Source organism: Grampus griseus, assembly GCF_964374135.1.
Source record: "Grampus griseus genome assembly, chromosome: 17".
Lineage (NCBI taxonomy): Eukaryota > Metazoa > Chordata > Mammalia > Artiodactyla > Delphinidae > Grampus > Grampus griseus.
Genome location: NC_139011.1, coordinates 44,786,635 through 44,808,728, shown reverse-complemented (window position 1 = coordinate 44,808,728; position 22,094 = coordinate 44,786,635). Strand labels below are relative to the sequence as shown.

The 22,094-nt window shown below is 35.7% G+C and overlaps 1 protein-coding gene and 1 pseudogene across 2 annotated transcripts in view; both read left to right on the top strand.

Moving 5' to 3' along the window:
• SLC26A7 (solute carrier family 26 member 7) overlaps positions 1-22,094 on the top strand; it is a gene marked incomplete at both ends in the record, with an annotated part of 179,258 nt that overhangs the window by 130,825 nt on the left and 26,339 nt on the right. Inside the window, 4 exons of the mRNA XM_082674556.1 lie at positions 3,649-3,755; positions 4,739-4,805; positions 10,215-10,352; positions 15,340-15,388. Of these exons, the coding sequence (XP_082530682.1) occupies positions 3,649-3,755; positions 4,739-4,805; positions 10,215-10,352; positions 15,340-15,388 (361 nt within the window). The remainder of the gene's footprint in view (positions 1-3,648; positions 3,756-4,738; positions 4,806-10,214; positions 10,353-15,339; positions 15,389-22,094) is intronic.
• LOC309835681 (serine/threonine-protein phosphatase PP1-gamma catalytic subunit B-like) lies at positions 5,824-9,082 on the top strand (annotated as a pseudogene). The gene is made up of 3 exons: positions 5,824-5,880; positions 7,058-8,010; positions 9,012-9,082. The product of its transcript is annotated as a serine/threonine-protein phosphatase PP1-gamma catalytic subunit B-like (transcript).

Genomic DNA, 22,094 nt, shown 5'->3' with positions numbered 1-22,094 from the left:
AAGAGGGTATAATTTGAGATATTTTTTATTAATAATTGATAGGACTTGGAAATGATTGGACAAGTAGATGAAAAAGGAGAAATAGTAAAATATTATTCCAAGGTTTCTGATTGTAGTGTCTTGAAGAATATTAGTGTTATAACTGAAAGAGGACAGTAGAAGAAGGCTTGGGGGATGAAGTTAATGAGTTTGCATTTGGACACACTGAGTTTGAAGGTATTTGGTAGACTGTTTGAAACTGCTTTAATGGCTCATAATTTGTAATCTCCTACATAGAGGTAATAGGTGAAAACCTGGAGTAAGTAGGGAGTATGGTTTGGGAAGAAAATAATGTTGAGAAAGGTGACACGGATATAGCAGGTACATGATAATTAAATGCGATGTTGGGTTTAGCTTGACAATGGCCTCCTGTGGTTGAAGTGGACAGGTATCTCTAGTTGTTAAGGAATTCAACAGTGAGAGGCCATGGGTTATTGGAATATGATCTGGGCAAAGCATTTGTAGTGATAATATTGCACAGACTTTTGTGGATATATGCTAGATCACCCAGTAGACAGAATATGTCCAGATAACTCAATAGTTAGAATATACCTAAATATGAAACAAAGTTACCAAAAATGTATGTATGTGTAAAGCAATTTGAAGGTTGAAAGTTTAAGAAAACATGTAAGTAGTCATCACAGATGAATGGAGAAAGAAAATGTGGCACATATATACAATGGACTATTACTCAGCCATAAAAAGAAACGAAATTGAGTTTTTTATAATGAGGTGGATGGACCTAGAGTTTGTCATACAGAGTGAAGTAAGTCAGAAAGAGAAAAACAAATACCGCATGCTAATGCATATATATGGAATCAAAAAAAAAAAAAAAGGTTCTGAAGAACCAGGAGCAGGATAGGAATAAAGACGCAGATGTAGAGAATGGGCTTTAGGACACAGGGTGGGGGGAAGGGTAAGCTGGGATGAAGTGAGAGAATGCCATGGACATATATACACTACCAAATGTAGAATAGGTAGCTAGTAGGAAGCAGCCGCATAGCACAGGGAGATCAGCTTGGTGCTTTGTGACCACCTAGAGGGGTGGGATAGGGAGGGTGGGAGGGAGAGGCAAGAGGGAGGAGATATGGGGATATATGTGTATGTATAGCTGATTCACTTTGTTATAAAGCAGAAACTAACACAACATTGTAAAGCAATTATACTCCAATAAAGATGCTAAAATAAAAGAAAAATTAGAAATTTTTATTTCTTTAAACTTTTTACAGTTTAATAATAATTCTACTTTGAGTTGTAGATCAAAACCCTCTTTGAGATAATGAGGAAATAGGGATCCAAAATGGAAGCCTTACTGATGGACTTAGAACTGAGTTTGAGTAACTGAACAGTAGAGATAGAATTAAGACCTACAGAAATTTAATAATATGGATCAATCACCAAAACAGCGTAACAGATGGAGCAGAGAAGTGAAGTGATTGAGTATCTGCTGAACTGTGTTTTACACCGATACATTTTCTATAAAAGGAAGAGTTTATGTGTTCCCTACTTGAGGCCAACTTTGGGGTTATCTTATATTTAGGGGCTGTGAGTGCCAAATAGGGAGGAGATCAAGTAAGAATGCATAATGCAAAAAAATAGGGTTTCAAAAAAAAAAAAAGGGTTTCAAGAACCCAATTCCTTATAGCTATGACATCTAGGATTTGGATTTTAATAGGAATTGTTACAGAATAGTGTTGGGACTTATTCTAACCAGTGGAACTATTTACTTGTCTATGTTACTAATTTCTATTTGATATTTTTTTCAAAGTTATAAATGTAGCCCTAGAAAATAACTAAGCATTATAAGCCCAGCTTACAATAGGTGATATTGTGGGAGAGTAAATTCACTTTAAAAATAGAACCAGATGGTACCAACATTTTTGGTCGCTCTGATGAATCATGGCATCCAGGCTCTGTGTTTTTTTAAATGGCAGGGACCAGGATCCTCGGTTCCCCATGCTATATTGAATCATGGAGGTTGGCCAGGAGGAACAGGACTTACAAAGCTTTTGGTGAGGTCTTATTCTGCCACACCCAGGCAGGTTCAGTAAGCATTAGGGGATGAGTGAGAAACAGAGCAATCATGGCAAGTTGAAGTAATGATCAAAAATTTGCAGCCTTATTTTGTACACAATCAAGTTTGGTGCAATAAGTTGGGAAGGAAAAGACACACTGTGTACAAGTAGAAGATTCAAATGACTCTCCATTCACCTGAATAGAGGAAAAATATCTCAGTGTCTAACCTATTAGATGACAGGATGGTGTAATAATAAGTGTTAACAGCATTACGTTTGTAGGTGATGGATCTTAACATGAGAACACTTAAAATATAGTTTCTCGTTTATTCCTAAATGTTTGTTTCTTCTATATCAAAAAGGAATTTTACAGATAAAAATCTGTCCATTTGCTTCCAAGAGCTTAGCTTTTGAAAATAGCTCAACATTAAGAACCACTCAAGCTCAGTGTAGATAAATAATACAGATAAAGGAGAAGTAAAAAATTTCAAGTTAAAAAATACCTTTTAGAAACATTTGTTTCAAACTTGTCTGGAAAAAAGAAACCTATACCCCTCCAAGAATCTGTGCTGTTTTCAGATTATAGAGAAATTTATCTTTCATTAGCATATGGAATTGAATTATGTTGTTTAAAATGGTAATACAGCTATTGGGACAGAAAGAAATCAACTTAGAATTACTTGCATAAAGTAATGAAGGTAATTTGGGAGAAAAGAGAGAGTTTGAAAATTTTGTTGGTCTACTATTTGCCAAATGCAGAATTTTGTGTTTAGAAAATATAACTTTCTGGATTTCACAAATTATTTTCCTTTTAAAGCTATTTTTGTCAGAAATAAACTTCGAATTGCCAATATAATACAGTATCCTGTTGCAAATTGTAATTTCAGGTGGTAGACAAAACTGCAATATTGTTGGAATCCCAATTGAAGGAGAAATAGAATTTTCTTGCAATCTTTTGAAATATTCCCAAGAACTAAGTTGGCCTTGAGTTTTTAGCTTTCACAATTTCACAAGAAGTGACCCCTTGCAAATAAAAGTATAACTATTTTTATAGTGGTTGGTCTAAAAGTGGCTTTGGTTGTGCTGTTAGAGTCAATCATTTTAACAATAGGCTTTGAGAGTCCTACGTATCAATAGTAATAAGCTATCTTAGTTCTCTTTATAGCAATCCCAGAAAACAGAATATTACTGAGAATGACCAAAAATCTACAAACACTTGTTTGTAATATTATTACACCAAATGAGAAAACAGTAGGTAATTATGGAATGCTTTTGAAGCAAGCACATCAGCCAACTATTTACAGATCTTAAATAGAAAGTTTTTTGGGGATTGAAATAAGGGTTGGCAGCATCTATGTAAAAAGAATGTGCCTTTTCCCTTTGCCTTTCCCTTAACCTCTGTCACTGGGAGTCCGCTGGGGCCTGGGTTTGTTTCTGTGTTCCTGGGCTTCTGTTTACCACTCCTTGAGTAATATATTCTTGCTGAGAGATTTCATCACAGGAATGGTAGAGAACAAGATTGTGAGGAATTTAGCAATAACGAGAAAGATGAGAATACAAAGGACCCATATCTTGTTTCCTGTTTGTTTTTCAGGGCATATGGGTCAGTACATATATATTTACAATATGCTTTGCTGCCAATGTGGGGCTGCTGTTTGGTGTTGTGTGTACCATAGCTATTGTGATTGGTCGTTTCCCAAGGTAAGATCTTATTTAAATGCTGTTTATTCTGACACAGCAGCAAATATACTGTTGCCAGTTACTTTTATTTCTGTGGAATAGATAGTATTACTCTCATGTTTTATTTATATAGAAGTTTTTATCTACATGTGATATCTAACAGCACTGGTCTTAATGAGGACCAGTCAGAACTATAAAATAGAATATATAAAATCTATTAAAGTAAACAAATTAACCCCACAGCTATACAGTGCATCACAGAGCTATTTTTTTAAGTGAATGGATATAGTATTTAATGAGACACAAACCATATAACAATGTAATCATTTGAAAAGTTAAATAACCTCAAAAAATTTAATTTTTCAGAAGCTTTATTAATCTAGCTACTTTTTTCTAGATAATTTATTAATGAACACATTCTTTTTGTTTTTTACGGCACATCTGTAAACGATTCCATATTTTGATCAATTCTTTTTCTGTTTCCCAATGTTCATCATCCGATAATGCTTCTACTAACTTCTCATCCTTCCCTTGAAATTCTTTGTGAAATAATATATTCTTAAAAATTTAAGTTTTACCTCTATAGATTCTATCTTTATGAAGTTTCTATATATAGATTCATTGTTATGTGGTCCAATCTTGCCATTGATTCCCTCTTTACTTCCTTTACCCTAAAACAAGATTTTCTTAAATACCGTATACTTTCTAGCCTTCTCCCTTATTGCTCTTCTTTATCAATCCACCTCTTTAGCTTGAAGATATGGTAGCTGGGAGCCCAGGTGAGATAAATTACATTCTAAAATCTCTATTTAGATGTCTCTGTTTCTGAGGATCCCAGAGAGACACACATTTACCAGTGTCTTATGAACAAATGGGATATAGCATCTAAACCATTCTAAATATGTTCTAATTGTTAAAATAAAATGGCTTATCCTTTTTATTTCTTCATGGTTAATGTAGTAATTTGGAAATGACATTGTATTTTATATCTGCCTTAATTCTAGAGCAAAGACTCTGAGTATAAAAAATATGAAAGAAATGGAATTTAAAGTGAAGACAGAAATGGATGATGTAAGTTTAGTTTCCTTTTCCTTCGTGCAATTAATAATTTTTGTAGGTCAGATAGTTTCAAGGTATCATAAGCAGATAAATTACTACTTTAAAAATGATAATTCTATTGTTGATTAGTTTGAACTTTCAGTGGCATGTGTAACCACCATATATATAGCAATCAACATACAACAAATCAATAGAACAACAACAGAAAGCTTGTATCAGCATGCAGATAAGAGGATAGCATGGTTCATAGATGTAAAGTTCACAGAATAATCATGGCCCAGACTAGTTCAGTTATTTGGAAACCTCTTTTCCATTATTAAGTTGACATAAAACAGTCAAACTAAACTAATAGTCTATTCCAAATAAAATGATGGAGGAAGATAGGGAATAGGGAAGGGAATAAAGCAAAGTGGGGTCATGGTATTTGTTAACACAATCAGTGACCCTCTGTTTTATTAGCAGAGGGTAATTGATGCCACCAGGATTTGTTTCTTGCACAGTGGACACCTTTTTAAGGAAACAACATATAAATTGTCTCATTCAATCCATGTTTAGGCAGGCCAATTATGTTTGAGTTCTAGCTTCTTGTTCTGAAGGATGACCCAAACAAGTTTAAAGTGAAGAAAGAAAATGTCAACTTGAATTTTTGTCAATTAAAAAAATTGGCCTTACTTTGAACCTGCTTTGTAATGTTTCACTAACCTTTTTTTTTTCTTTATTTTTCATTTTTACTTGTTTTAGTACCCCATGATTGCCCTCAGAACAGAGAGAACTAGCCTCCTATCAGAAGGATCAGTGTCAGGGTATTTCTGAGTAGACTGGAAGTAGAAAGTAGCAGCAGGAGTCCTTCTGTGACACCTAGGGAAATGGCTTGTGTTTTTTAACAAGTATGGAAAGATTTGCTTCATAGAAAGCTATTGGAGTTCAAAGACTTTGAAGGTGTCCCAGGCTCAAATTTTCCACCAATGCTACCTTCCTTTCCTATCCCTTTCTTTTCTTCCTTTAAATTTTCCATGGGAATTTAATGCTTATGCAAAGTCCCAGACTGACTCAGGCCTCTAAAGTCCTCAGTGTATCCACTCCACACGTACAGCCATATACCGTAGCCTTGACATTCTTAGCTTTGAAACAGAATTCTCAGTTTAAATCACTGGTTAATAAATTCTACCTAATTCATACCTTCTTCTCAAGCTAAATATGTGAGGAAGTGAATGAGGGGATTTGCAGGAAGATGAAAGTGCTGAAATTTCTCCATGTCTTTAAAACTTGATTTGTTCTAGTCTAGCCACCTACCTGAATAATAACTGTGTCACATGGAAATCTTAATTTTATTAGAATATTACACCTCACTAGTTATTTAATGTTTTGTACCAAAACTAAGAGGGAAAACAGTAAGATAGAGAAAGATTTGAATATGAACTCTTAGGTGGAACTTTTAGCTAACTTCAAGAGTAGTGGTGATCTGTCACTCCTCCCTTCTGTTTATGCACGCTCCCACCCCTTCTTCACATGAAACACTCACTCTCAATTTGGAAGACCCCTCCCCACTCAGTGAATTCAACTCTATTGAGAATTTCTTTTCTTGCCCCATTTGAGTCTCTGTTCCTTAATAAATACCTAGCTTTAAAAAGTATATTATCTTAAAGCATATTGGCACAAACATGTGGTGTGATTAGTGAGTCCATTTAAGATGTGGGTCTTTGTCATAACTAAACCTGACAGGCCAAATAATTGTTTTATTTTTGGCTTATAAGAGATTTCCTCTTGATTAAAAGTTAATTTGGTAGGGCTTCCCTGGTGGCGCAGGGGTTGAGAGTCCGCCTGCCTATGCTGGGGACACGGGTTCGTGCCCCGGTCCGGGAAAATCCCACATGCCGCTGAGTGGCTAGGCCCATGAACCATGGCCGCTGAGCCTGCGCGTCCGCAGCCTGTGCTCCGCAACGGAAGAGGCCACAACAGTGAGAGGCCCGTGTACAGCAAAAAAAAAAAAAGTTAATTTGGTAACTTAAGCGTTTTTGTTTTCTTGAATTGTTTATTTTCAGCAAATTTTCTAACTTTCTAGAGTTTAAACAGTTGTGTAGCTATAGAAACTTTTTGACATTATCTAGCTTAAAAATTTACCTATGTTAGCTCTCGTGGTTCCAGTGGGGAGAGAAGGAGGAAACAGGGAGCCCCTGCCACCGCTGCCACCACCTTGTCTGTGCTGGTGGTGTGGGAAAAGAGGCGTGAATCCCAAGGTGCTACCGTAGTTGTTGCCGCTGCAGGAGGGTCGGCGGTGGGAACGTAATGGAAGATATAAACTAAACATCGACAGCATCATCCAATGGCTGCTGGAAGTGAGAGTGTCCAAGCCTGGTAAGAATGTCCAGCTACAGGAGAACGAAATCAGAGGACTTTGCTTAAAGTTCAGAGAGATCTTCCAAAGTCAGCCTATCCTACTGGAACTTGAAGCACCACTCAAAATATGTGGTGATATCCATGGGCAGTAGTATTATTTGCTTTGACTTTTTGAGTATGGTGTTTTCCCCCCAGAAAACAATTACCTGTTTTTTGGGGACTATGTGGACAGGGGATAGCAGTCATTGGAGACTATCTGCCTCTTATTGCCTTACAAAACCAAATATCCCGAGAATTTTTTTCTTCTCAGAGGAAATCACGAATATGCCAGCATCAATAGAATTTATGGATTTTATGATGAATGTAAAAGAAGATACAACATTACTCTATGGAAAACTTTCACAGACTGCTTTAACTGTTTACCGATAGCAGCCATCATGGATGAGAAAATATTCTGCTGTCATGGAGGTTTATCACCAGGATCTTCAGTCTATGGAGCAGATTCAGTGAATTATTCAACCAATTGATGTACCAGATCAAGGTCTTCTTTTGTGGTCTGACCCTGATAAAGATGTCTTAGGCTGGGTTGAAAATGACAGAGGCGTGTCCTTCACATTTGGTGCAGAAGTGGTTGCAAAATTTCTCCATAAGTATGATTTGGATCTTATATGTAGAGCCTATCAGGTGGTTGAAGACGGATATAAATTTTTTGCAAAGAGACAATTGATCACTCTGTTTTCTGCACGCAGTTGTTGTGGAGGGTTTGACAATGCAGGTGCCATGATGAGTGTGGATGAAACACTAATGTGTTCTTTTCAGATTTTAAATCCTGCAGAGAAAAAGAAACCAAATACCATGAGACCCATAACACCTCCAAGGGGTATGATCACAAAGCAGGCAAAGAAATAGATGTCATTTTGACACTGCCTACTTGAGACTTGTAACATATACTCTATATCCTTCATTTTTAAAACTGAAATGTATATTGGTCAGCTTTTACAAACAACTTTAGTGATGGTGCTAAAGCTATACAGCCCAGGACAGTTTATCCTGTGTAAGGGGTGAGTGTATAGTTGATCTTTTTTTTAAAATTCAGTACTGCCCATGAATAATGTAAATGCTCATTTTCTTTAGGATATAGAGACCTAGTGTGCTCAATCTGTACATTATTGTCATAAAATGCATACTGTTGGATACAAAACACTGTGAAATTTTTTGTTTGTTTGTTTGTTTGTTTCAAAGGAATTGCTTGTTTTTCTCTCATTGTCTTGTCATGTAGAAACTAGTTTTTTTTTTTTTTTTTTTTTTTTTTGCGGTACATGGGCCTCTCACTGTTGTGTTGTGGCCTCTCCCGTTGCGGAGCACAGGCTCCGGACGCGCAGGCTCAATGGCCATGGCTCACGGGCTCAGCCGCTCCACAGCATGTGGGATCTTCCCGGATCGGGGCACGAACCCGTGTCCCCTGCATCGGCAGGCGGACTCTCAACCACTGCGCCACCAGGAAAGCCCACAAACTAGTTTTTATAGCTATCAAAATTAGGAGTAACTTTCAACCTTACCAGCATCACTGGTATATATATTTAATTAAATCACACTTTCCCCTGTGGTATACTTAAAATGACAATTAAAGCCATTATTTGACATTATAAAGCCATTATGACTCTTTCCTAAAGCCAAAGTTTCTGTTGAAATATGTATTGACACTCCCCTAAGTACAAGGTGGCATGGTTGTGTACCCCTGCTGCCTTCATGGGGATTCAAAAACAGGTTTTTGAGTTTGAATACCAATTAGTAACATAGAGCTGTTTAAGCTATTGATTAAAGTTAATAACATTTTGTATGATTTCCATATAGTCTTTTCACTAAGTAATCTTTTTACAGTTATATCAGGCTTGAACCCGTCCATTCAGAAAGCTTCAAATTATAGAAATAATACTGTTCTATATGAGTGACCAATTATGCTTTCTTTCCCTACATTCTTTATTCTGTGGTGAAATTGAGGCTTATAAGTCAAAACAAAGGAACTAACTTACTATCCACCAGTTTATACAGAACTCACAGTATCTATGACTGTTTTAAAACTAAGATCTGTTTAAAAGAAATCTGTTTCAACAGCTGACCATGTACAATACCATGTGGTAAAAATGAATTCAGACTTATTAAATGATGGAATTGTTTAAAAAAAAATTACCTACTTTAAAAAGCAAGGAATCTAAGAGAGGTTAAACTAATTGTCCAAATTCATATATCTGATATTTTCTTTTATCTTTCTATCTCTGCCTGTCTGTGTCTCCTCCTCAATGTGAGTACTAAAGTCTGAAGGGATATTGCTTTATTTAGTTGGTAAGGAGTTATCATTTCATAGAACTTACCATCCTCTCAGTTTCTAAGACAGACCCCTGCCCCAAAGGTCATGGAGAAGATGGTATTGCCAGGAAGACCTGGGCAAATGGCCAAAGCAGACACCTTTTGTATTGAAATTTTTCCTTCCTCATTTCCTCATGTCTTGCCTACATCCTAAATCCAATGTAATCTAGGCCTGCCCAAAGTGAAATTACCTTCCTGATAATACCTCTTGGTTTCTTTCTCTCAATCAGAACTATCAGTCACTTGTAAGGTTATATTCCTGCCTAAGGAAGACTATGTCATTATGAGGTAAATGACTTGACAATGACCCTTTAGGACATATTTTCATTTTTAAAAATACTGATGGCTAGGTAAAGGAATTTTAAATTTCTAGACTGAGTGGAAGAGGTACTTTTAGGAGGATAAGTCTTCATGATACTCTTTGGATAGTCTAGGCTGTTGCCTCCCCAAAACCCAATTAGTAGGAATAAGGACCATTTTTCGGAAAAGCTGCAGACTTATCTCATGGTTACTAATGTTTCTTAATAAAGAGGAAGTACATATTTTCCCTGAGAAGTATGATAGTATACTAAATTCTCCAAAGAAATTTTAATGAAAACATCAGCCAGGAGATTGCTTCCATAACTGAGTGGCATTTGGACTTGTAGGATTTTGATTCATTGTAGGATTTATTTCTTTCAGAACTCTGAATCTATTCCTTTTTTTTCCTTGTAAAAGGAAACGCTGCAGCAGGTGAAAATTATCTCAATAAACAACCCACTTGTTTTTCTGAATGTAAAGAAGTTTCATACTGATCTAATGAACATAATCCAAAAAGAAAATGCCAACAACCAGCCACTTGATGAAATCAGCAAGGTAGGGTCAACTCTTTCATGATTACAATATCATGCTACAGATAACCTTATATCATGATACCCCAAAAACGTTATCATGTAAATATAATATGTTATAAAAGTGTTCAGAGATCTCTTCCTGAACAAAACCTTATATTGTATTATACTTTTTATTTGGCTCTTGTAGTTAGCTTTTAGGTAATCGCTTTTGTTCATTCATTTGTTCAGTTGTTCACTTACTCATTAATTCAGCATATATCTAATGGACATGTGTACTAAGTGCTATAACCCTGAGGAGAATAAATAAGACAAATCACTTAAATCAAAGGATGTTTTTACCAAGAGAAAGAAGAGTTAGATCTACCTCTAAAAGAGAATATGGTAAATAACTCAGAGAAGGATAAACTGTTGCCATCATTATAACGTTATTTTAAAATGCCATCATTCTTTATCTCCATAAATTATCTCAATTAACACAGATAGTAAATCAAATGTGCATCAGGATGAGTTCATGTGAATGAGCTATCTGTAATCATTTGAATCCTTAAGCTCTCTGCAATGTTAAGAGCAGGGACTTTAGAGCTAAGCTGCCTGGGTGAGCCACTTAGGAATGGTGGGATCCTAACCAAGATATTTAATCTTTTCTGTTGCAGTTTCCTAATCAGTACTAGAGATGATTAAATGAGCTAATATACACAAAGAAATTAGAATAGTGTCTGGCCTACTCAATACTATAAAGTCTTAGCTAGAGGGCTTCCCTGGTGGCGCAGTGGTTGAGAGTCCGCCTGTCGATGCAGGGGACACGGGTTTGTGCCCAGGTCCGGGAAGATCCCACATGCCGTGGAGCGGCTAGGCCCGTGAGCCATGGCCACTGAGCCTGCGCGTCCGGAGCCTGTGCTCCACAACAGGAGAGGCCACAACAGCGAGAGGCCCGCGTACCGCAAAAAAAAAAAAAAAAAAAAAAAAAAAAAATCTTAGCTAGAATTATTAGTTTGATTCAGTGCAAATAATGCCCTCTCAATGAAGCATTTCTTGACTTTAGATAACAAAGATCTCTTTTTTCTCTTGTATCCTTGAGCATATACTACCTCCCAGTCAGTCAGATACATAGGAGACCTTGGCCCTTCCACTTCTGGTATCTCAGGAGCTAATTCCACACTCCTGTCTCTGCAGCTTCATGCTTCTGCCTCTGGGCCTCATAGTGATCCACATAACAGAGGTCCTAAATACAAGATCAAATATGAAATTTGCTGGGCACAGTTCAAAATGAAAATGTGAAGTTCCTTTTTCAACAGTTGTTATGAATTTCAAAATGGTGACAACAGAGCATTAAGCCAAATGAGAGACCCTTCTAAGCATGGGGTCCTGTGTGACTGCACAGGGCTCAAGCCCATGAAGCTGGCCCTGTCTATATATCTCCAGACCTTCTTTACCCCTCATTGTGATCTTTAGGATGTCACTTTCATTGGAATATTAGGAACTAGCACCTTTGATTTTGGGGTGAGAAGAACTTGCTCTTATGCCAAAGGGGGAGATATATTCCTAATTGTTCAAGTTGTATATTAGGCCTATTTTTAATCACAAAGCCATTCTATACCTTACAGAGTGTTAAACTGTATTATGAGAGAGGTAGGCTCTTGCGGCTGACATTAAGCTCATAACACCATGCATAACAATATTGTGGGAAAATCTGTCTAGAGTGTCAAATAACCTAATTAACCCACAAGAAGTTGTGGTCTTATTTTACCAAAATCTAAATTTACTTATTGAAATAATATACTAGATTGTGGGCTTTATCATTTCTAGTAGAGTACCTGACATGAGGATTCTTATAACAAATTATTTACCGATAGTCGATAGTGTTTTCCTTAGAATATTTTCCTGCAAGATTAAGGTTGCTCCAACTTGTTTTCAGAAATTGCAAATTGGTGTGTGTTTACCTTGTAGTGTACCTTAGAAACAAATCTCATTAACACAGTCTTCTGTGAGAAGGTTCTACATATATGATTTTACCTACTTGGGACTTCAGAAAATTGAGTCTAAAAATCAAATAGAGTTTATTGAATCTAGGTTTTTGGTACGTAATGGCACCCAAAAGGATTCTTTAACTCAGAACTTTATGATGGTGAGAAAGAATTTGTTGAAACTGAGCTCTACTCTAATGATAATAAAGCAAATATTGTATGTATATTTGTATGTTATGAATTTTAAAGGACACAACAAGGACTCAGATGGCACTCTGGAATTCCTCCTCTCAGAGGAACCTGGGGTAAACCTTTATTCAGAATGCTTAAAAGGATAGTCTTGAGCATGGATGATCTTTTGGGCAACTCATATTGTCCTTGTCACACACTGTCTGCCTAGGATATCTACTTATTTTAAGGACTACGCACTTATTGTAAGTTCAGTTTTGGAGTAACAAGTCTGCATCAATTAATCTCTGCTGCAGCTTTGCCTCCCTTTATCAGGCTGAACATAGCAGTCTATAGTTGTTCCTTGAACTGGAGTGCTCTGCCAGGGACTTGATCTTCTCTTCTCTGACAGCTGAATTTTCAACAGATAGTAGTGATGGAAGGGCATTTTAAACATTCCAGAGCAGGAAGATTTACATCCTATTCAAAACATAAGCTGAAAAAGGATCCCCTGTTAGGTTATGTAACAATATACTTCTATATCATTATACTGCTCTACTTCCTGTATATCACTATTAAATATCTCCCTGAATGCAGAAGCTTAGAAGGATCTCAGACTGCTAGTGTTTGATGGATTCATGCTCATTATTATATAGGCTACAGATATTCACTATAATATTATCACCATTTTGTGGTCTCACTTTGCAAGAGAAGTTTCAATCTGCTGTTTACCTAAAATTTTCTTTTGCTCAGACAAGGTTTTTTTTTTTTAAAGTAGATTTTAGTTTTTGGAACAGTTTTAGATTTACAGAGAAAAATTGAGAAGTTAGTATACAGAGTTCCTATATACCCCACACCACACAGTTTCCTCTATTATTAACTTCTTGTATTAGTGTGACATATTTATTATAATCGATCAACCAATATGGGTACATTATCATTAATTATAGTCCATGCTTTATTCAGATTTACTTAGTTTTACCTAATGTCCTTTTACTGCTCCAGAATTCCAGCCAGGATATTACATTACAGTTAGTTGTCCTGTCTCCTTAGATTCTCTTGGCTGTGATAGTTTCTTAGACTTTCCCTTTTTTGATGGCCTTGACAGTTTTGAGTAGTACTGGTCAGGTATTTTGTAGAATGCCCCTCTGGTGGGATTATCTCTTATTTTTCTCATGGTAGGACTGGATATATGGGTTTTCAGGAGGAAAACTATAGAGGTGAAGTGCCATTTTCATCACATTATTTCAAGGGTACAAATATAAACATGATTTATCACTGTTGATGTTGACCTTGATCACTTGGATGAGATAGTATTTGTCAGGTTTCTTCACTGTAAAGTTACTCTTTTTTCCCCTTTCCATGCTGTAGTCCTTGAAAGCAAGTCACTCTGTGCAGCCTGTACTTAAGGAGTGTGGAGTCATTCTCCACCTTCTCGAGGGTGGAGTATCTGATTTAAACTTCTTCTGCAGGAGAGATTTCAGACAAGGTATTTTAAGAGGAGGGAAAGGAATCACATTTGTTGACTGTCTCTCAAGGGCAAGTCCCTTTAAGTGGACTATCTAACTTAATTGTTATCAGCCCCATGATGTAACTGACTTTACCTGAATGTTACAAAAAAGGAAGGTTGAGACTTAGAAATGTAAAATAACCTGGTGAAAATTATTTGATAACTGTCAGAATCAGACTTAAAACATATAAGCTGAACCACTGGGATTAAGAAGGGAAAATAGATGTTTTGTGGTCACCCTCTAAGATGAAATCTGATTTCATGAGAAAAGCAATATAATGTAGAAGTTTGAAGCATGAGGTGCAGAGTGGAAAGACATGAGCTCAGGTTCTAACTCAGTTCTTACTAGCTTTGTGACTTTGGTCAGATTATTTAACCATTTCAATCTTTAGAAGTCTTCCAAATTCAGAAGTTTTCCAACTTTCGGATGAAAAATGAGATCAGTAGTAAATTCATAGGATTATTCTGAGGATTAAATGATTAATGTCAAGTTCTTGGTATATAATAAGTACTCAAGAAATAACAATTGTTATTAGTTTGTGTTAGTTTCAGGTTACAACAAAATGATTCAGTTATACAAACATATGTATCTTTTTTTTTCAGATTCTTTTCACTTACAGGTTATTACAAAATATTGAGTACAGTTCCCTGTGCTACACAGTAGGTCCTTGTTGGTTATATACGTCATATATAGTAGTGTGTATATGTTAATCCCCAAATCCTAATTTATCCTTCCCCCACACTTTCCCCATTGGTAACCATACCCTTGTTTTCTATGTCTATGAGTCTGTTTTTGTTTTGTAAATAAGTTCATTTGTATCATTATTTTTTAGATTCCACATATACGCGATATCATATGATATTTATCTCTGTCTGGCTTACTTCACATTACTCAGCCATAAAAAAGAATAAAATAATGCCATTTGCAGCAACATGGATGGACCTAGAGTTTATCATATTAAACGAACAGCTAACTTTTGTATAATATGAAATATATGGTTGGCGGTCTCTCTTTGAGAGTGTTGTGTTAATGAAGTTAATTTCTGACTGGATACGCTACAATGAAAAACACGTACAAATGTTCAATTCCTGATCAAATATTAAAACAAACTTAATCTTGCAGAAAACGTTCTAAAGAAGATGGTTTGACTTGATAGTTTAAATTATCTACTGAGCTAACATAAGCTTAGAACTAATTATTTTATTATTTTAGTTTGTTGTATTTATCATTCTGAAAAAAGCTAGGAAAAATAATTATTGGATACTAGTTTCCTTTGTTATTTATGGAGAAAAGAATGATGTTCTTTTTCAGGGACAGAAATGAATTTTTATAATGTTATTCTTCTTTATATTTGTTTTCATTTCAGTGTGAAAAAAACACATTGCTCAATTCTCTATCCAATGGCATTTGCAATGGTGAGTTAGCTTAAAAAACAACTAAGTGTTCTGACTTGAATATAGACCAGAGAATGAAATCTTCTTCCCCTTCTTCTCCCTCTCTGCCTCCTACTTCTTTCTTCCCTCTCTCCTCCTGGTCTACATCCTCCGTCCTCTCTCCACCTTCTCTTCCTCCCTCCTCCTATTCTCTCCTCCTCCATCTCCCTCCTCTTTGCCTACTCCATCCTCCTCTCTTTTTTCTCTCTTCCTCCTTCTTTCTCTTATCTCTCTCTTATTCTGTCCTCCCCCCTCCTCCTTCTTTTCTTCTTCTTCCCTCTCATCCTCCTAATCTTTTAGAAGTGAATTTAAGATGTATAAACCTACAAAGGATGAAGGTGTAAAACTTTATTATGAGGCATTAAGAATACCTGAAACACAAATTAATGGTACTTTTTTTGTAAAAATGGAAGGAAATACAATGTCCACTGATCAGAATGTACAATATTGAAAAGATGTCAGTTCTCGAATTTATTTATAGATATAAATTGAATCACAATTAAAATTCCAATAGGACATTTTAATGGCAATTGACAAGCTCATTCTCAATTTTGTACAAAAACAAATGGCTAAGAATAGGCACAACTGTTGAAATATATGAACAAGTGGGAGAACATGTTTCTTATGTATGTATAGATGTATTATAAAGCCCTAATAATCAGTGGAGTGTGGTACTGGTTCAAAGATAAGTGAACAGATCAATAGGACAGAGTAGAGAGCACAGAAGTAAGGAAAAAATCTCACATATATTGGTGTTTTATTTGTGACAAATGTGGCATTTGTGACAAAAGCAGTGAGTAAAAGACAGTCTTGTTAATATACAATGATGAGACAATCATGTATCCATAATGAATGAAATTAGACCTTTATCTCATACCATACCCCAAATCAGTACCAGCTGGATCAAAGTCCTAGGAGTGGTAGACAAATTATAAATTTAGAATAGAACATAGGAGAATATATATAAGAAATGTTAAACATTATCATTAAAATTCACTAGATTATTATCAAGAGCTTTTGTTTACCAAAAGGCATCATATAAAGCATAAAGAGATAAGCCAGAGTAAAAAGAGATAGGTGTAACAAATAAAATGGAGAAAGAATTGCACTCCCCAGGATATCAAGGAGTAAAAATGGCAGATGGCCTGTTAGGAAAATGGGCAAGAGACATGAACAGACATTTCACAAAATGAGACATTTTCAAATATACCAATAAACATATGAGAATATGCTTAAATTCACTATTGTTATTTATAATAATTATTGAGGAAATGTATATTAAATTCATAATAAATAACACTACATATATATGTATATATATATGTGTATATATGTATATATATATACATATATACACATATATATATATATAATTGATATTTTTAAAAGTCTGACAATACCAAGTATTGGTGAGGATGTACAGCAACAAAAAGTTTCTTGCAGTGCTAGTGGGAGTGTAAACTGTTACAACCACCTTGGAAAAACAGTTTCACAATATCATATAAAGTTGAAGATACCATACCTTATGACCAGCAATTCCACTCCCAGTTATACATTCTAGCAATTTACATAAACAAGAATGTTCACACAGTATTGGTTGTAACTACACAAACCTGGAAACAGCTCGTATTTCAAAAAAAAATTATCAGGTATATATAACTATGGAATATTTGTACATTTGAATTTTTATTTGATATATTTATTATACTATATATATATACAATAATGAAAACTAGATGAGTCTTATAAACTTAATTGGGCAAAAATAAAAAGATGAAAGAAAACATTAAATTCAAATTCCATTATATAAACTTAAAAAAAACAACAGGAAAAGCTGACATACTGATTTTTGTTCTTCTAAAGACAATAAAAAAGGAATCTCTTAATATCTGTACCTGGAAACACATACAAGGTTGTTCATAGTAGCTTTGTTTATAATTCTCCCAAATGCAGAAACAACTAAAATACTTATTAACAGTACAGTGGATAAAGAACATATGGAATGTTTATATAAATACATATTATAATAAATACATATTATAATATCTATTATATTACTTTATGTAAAGTATTCTAAATAAATGTATAACATATAGAATAGAATAAAATAAATATCAGATAAATATATGAATTAATTGCATGACCCACATCAACATGGATGCAGCTCAGATGTTAGCTTCTCTGGTCTCTTCTGACTTCTTGTAGCGAATTTACTTTCTCCTACATTGTGCTTTCAAAGGACGCTTGTATAATACTGGTATTGTACTTATTTAATGATCATTTCTTAAAGATCTCACTTTTCTGCTAATCTGGAAACTTTTTAAGGGCATTCTCACCTCTGCATCATTAGATCAGGCTCACTTTGCACAGAGCAGTAGCTGATGGTCATGGTCACCTTTGCTCTGTCCTTGTGAAATTTTGGCACCCAGTGGCCCTTTTATAGTAGCTAGGACTGGTTGACCAGAATATTTTTCTGGTATTTTCCTTCTCTCCCCTCTTCTGATACTCCAAAGTATCTAGGTTCTCCCATCTCTCACTCTTGTTCAGGGGCAACCTCCTGTTCTCACTTCCCTGTGCTTTAAATCCTCAGGTTTCATTTACTGCTCATGTTCTTGGTTTCCTCTCTCAATTTAACTAGTAAAACCTATAACTCTTGGTTTTATTGCCTTTACATTTTCACTTCTGTGACTCTAATTCTGTCTTTAACCATATTCAAAATGAATTAGTATGACTTTCATATATTTTTTTTCTGTTATGAGACAGTCTTTGTCTTACTCCATGGATAGAAAATACCCAGTTTCCCATGCTTACATCAGACAGAATTAATTAATCAAGGCACTTCCTCCTATGAGCCAAAGTAACCTGAGAATCTTCTAAACAGGCAGTTTTAAGAAGCTGCTACAAATGGTTGGTGTTGACACACAAGCTGAGATGTAGTTGCCATCCCAGCTTTATTATATTCTGTGATGTAATGATACATTAATCTTAAATCACCTTTTTAAAAAAGCCTTCTTATGCATTAGAGATTATAAAGATTCCCTTCTGAGGATCAAGTGCCCACTCCTCATCTAAAACCCTTCCTTATTTTCTCAAACTGATTTCCCTTTCACTACACATTACACAAGTTCTCTATCCCAATCAGATGAATCAGTTCATGGCCCCTACATCTAATTTTATTGTCCCTGGATCTGATCCTTTATTTATCTTCTCCCTTCTAGAACAATCTACTTTTTGCCAATCCAAATACTATATTTTCTTCAAGGTTTAATAGAGAAGTAAAGTAAATTGAAGGGACACACTCTTTGGCAATCTCAGGTAGACAAAGAAGTCAGCCAGATCCATAGAGGGGAATATACAGTCAAGTGCAGCCTGGAATTCAGTGTCTTCAGCTGTAAGATGGAAATCATAGTAACATGGAGAGACTACCACATGCCTCACTCAGTCACATATCGCCTTACATGGTTATAAAGTTGTTTCATTCATCCATATTTTCCTCCTAACTAGATTTTTAAGGGAAGAAATGTATTTTAAATTTCCATTGCATTATCCTTCATTGTCCAATGAACACTAGGTCAGTGAATGAAAATTACAGTGCTAATATTTGTATAGCACTTCCAAGTTTTCAAAGGACATTCTTCTGAATAACTGAAATAGATAATTGGCAACTATACTTCCATTTTCAAATAGGTAATAGGATACTATTCATTTTACTGATGAAAATGTTGAGGACATAGATAACTAACTTGCTCAGGATTGTGCAGTTGGTTAGGGACAGAGGAGGAACTCAAGTCCCTGTCAAACACAGACATGTGTACAGGAAAGGGTGCTTAAAGCTGGGATTTGGAAGTTCTGAGCCAGATGCAGTCTGCAGGAACACAACCAAGAAGGGTGTGTTGGTGCTAATACAGGGAAAAGGAGGTAACAGACAGCACCATCTTCCTCTTCTTTGGTTGAAAGCTTGTGAAAATGGACATAGAGGATGGACTTAAAAGAGATTTCAGTATGTAATTAACATAACCAGCACGGTTTAGGTGTTGGGGGAAGAGAGAGGGCAATACAAATGATGATTTGAAGCTTTGAACCACTCAAACTGGGATAAATAACAGGAAATCCAGGAGGGTAGCTAAAAGGAAAGGGAAGTTTATTTTAGGAGATGGTGAATTTAAGATACTGGGAGATCATCAGGAGACATCCATGAGTTTTGGGGACCACTGAAGAGATCTGGAAGTAACTAAAGCAAAGGGGGATATCAGCTGGGAAAGGGAGTAGGAAAGAGGAAAGAGAATAAAAAATACCCCCTCCAAACAATCTTTACAGAAGAGGAAGATTGGATTGAAAAATCAAAATATGTAAATACATATAAACTACATAAATAATAAGATGGAAATCATCATATTTCTCTGAATGAAAACAAAAATTGCACAAATGTGAACAAATCTTCCATTAATATGTTTAGTATGTTGTGTTCCAAAACACTTTAGTCACATTGTGCCATTACCAAGAGGCACTCTGTCAACGTCCCTCTTAGCATTGTGATTTTTCAGGTTCATCTCCACCATCTTCTTTTTTTTTTAACATCTTTATTGGTGTATAATTGCTTTACAATAGTGTGTTAGTTTCTGCTTTACAGGAAATTGAATCACCTATACATATACGTATATCCCAATATGTAGTCCCTCTTACATCTACCTCCGACCTTCCATATGCCACCCCTCTAGGTGGTCACAAAGCACCCAGCTAATCTCCCTGTGCTATGAGGATGCTTCCCATTAGCTATCTATTTTATATTAGGTAGTATATATAAGTCCATGCCACTCTCTCACTTTATCCCAGCTTACCTTCCCCCCCCCCCCATGTCCTCAAGTCCATTCTCTATGTCTACGTCTTTATTTCTGTCTTGACCCTAGGTTATCAGAACATTTTTTTTTTTAGATTCCATATATATGTGTTAGCATGCTGTATTTATTTTTATCTTTCTAACTTACTTCACTCTATATGACAGTCTCTATGTCCATCGACCTCACTACAAATAACTCAATGTAGTTTCTTTTTATGGCTGAGTAATATTCCATTGTATATATGTGCCACATGTTTATGCATTCATCAGTCGATGGACTCTTAGGTTGCTTCCATGTCCTGGTTATTGTAAATAGTGCTGCAATGAATATTGTGGTACATGACTCTTTTTGAATTACGGTTTTCTCAGGGTATATGCACAGTACTGGGAATGCTGGGTCGCATGGCAGTTCTATTTTTAGTTTTTTTAAGGAACCTCCATACTGTTTTCCATAGTGGCTGTATCAATTTACATGCCCACCAGCAGTGCAAGAGGGTTCCCTTTTCCCCACACCCTCTCCAGCATTTACTGTTTGCAGATATTTTGTTGATGGCCATTCTGACTGGTGTGAGGTGATACCTCATTGTCATTTTGATTTGCATATCTCTAATGATAAGTGATGTCGAGCATCCTTTCATGTGTTTGTTGGCAATCTGTATATCTTCTTTGGAGAAATGTCTATTTAGGTCTTCTGCCCAATTTTGGATTGGGATGTTTGTGTTTTTGATATTGAGCTGCATCAGATGCTTGTAAATTTTGGACATTAATCCTTTGTTATTTGGTTCATTTGAAGATATTTTCTCCCATTCTGAGGGTTGTCTTTTCATCTTGTTTATGGTTTCCTTTGCTGTGCAAAAGTGTTTAAGTTTCATTAGACCCCATTTGTTTATTTTTGTTCTTATTTCCATTTCTCTAGGAGGTGGGTCAAAGAGGATCTTGCTGTGATTTATGTCATAGAGTGTTCTGCCTAAGTTTTCCTCTAATAGTTTGATAGTGTGTGGACTTACATTTGAGTCTTTAATACATTTTTAGTTTATTTTTGTTTATGGTGTTAGGGAGTCTTCTAATATCATTCATTTACATATAGCTGTCCAGTTTTCCCAGCACCACTTATTGAAGAGGCTGTCTTTTCTCCATTGGATATTCTTGCCAAATTTATCAAAGATAAGGGGGCCATATGTGTGTGGGTTCATCTCTAGGTTTTCTATCCTGTTCCATTGGTCTATATTTCTGTTTTTGTGCCAGTACCATACTGTCTTGATTACTGTAGCTTTGCAGTATAGTCTGCAGTCTGTGAGCCTGATTCCTCCAGCTCTGTTTTTCTTTCTTAAGATTGCTTTGGCTATTTGGGGTCTCTTGTGTTTGCATACAAATTTGGAAAGTTTTTGTTCTAGTTCTGTGAAAAATGCCATTGGTAGTTTGATAGGGATGGAATTGAATCTGTAGATTGCTTTGTGTAGTGTAGTCATTTTCACAATGTTGATTCTTCCAACCCAAAAGCATGGTATATCTCTCCATCTGTTTGTATCATATTTAATTTTTCATCAGTGTCTTATAGTTTTCTGCATGCAGATCTTTTGTCTCCTTAAGTAGGTTTATTCCTAGGTATTTTATTCTTTTTCTTGCAATGGTAAATGGAAGTGTTTCCTTAATCTCCTTTTCTGATCTTTCATTGTTAGTGTATAGAAATGCAAGAGATTTCTGTGCATTAATTTTGTATGCTGCTACTTTACCAAATTCATTGATTAGCTCTAGTAGTTTTCTGGTAGCATCTTTAGGATTCTCTATGTATAGTATCATGTCATCTGCAAACAGTGACAACTTTACTTCTTCTTTTCCGATTTGGATTCC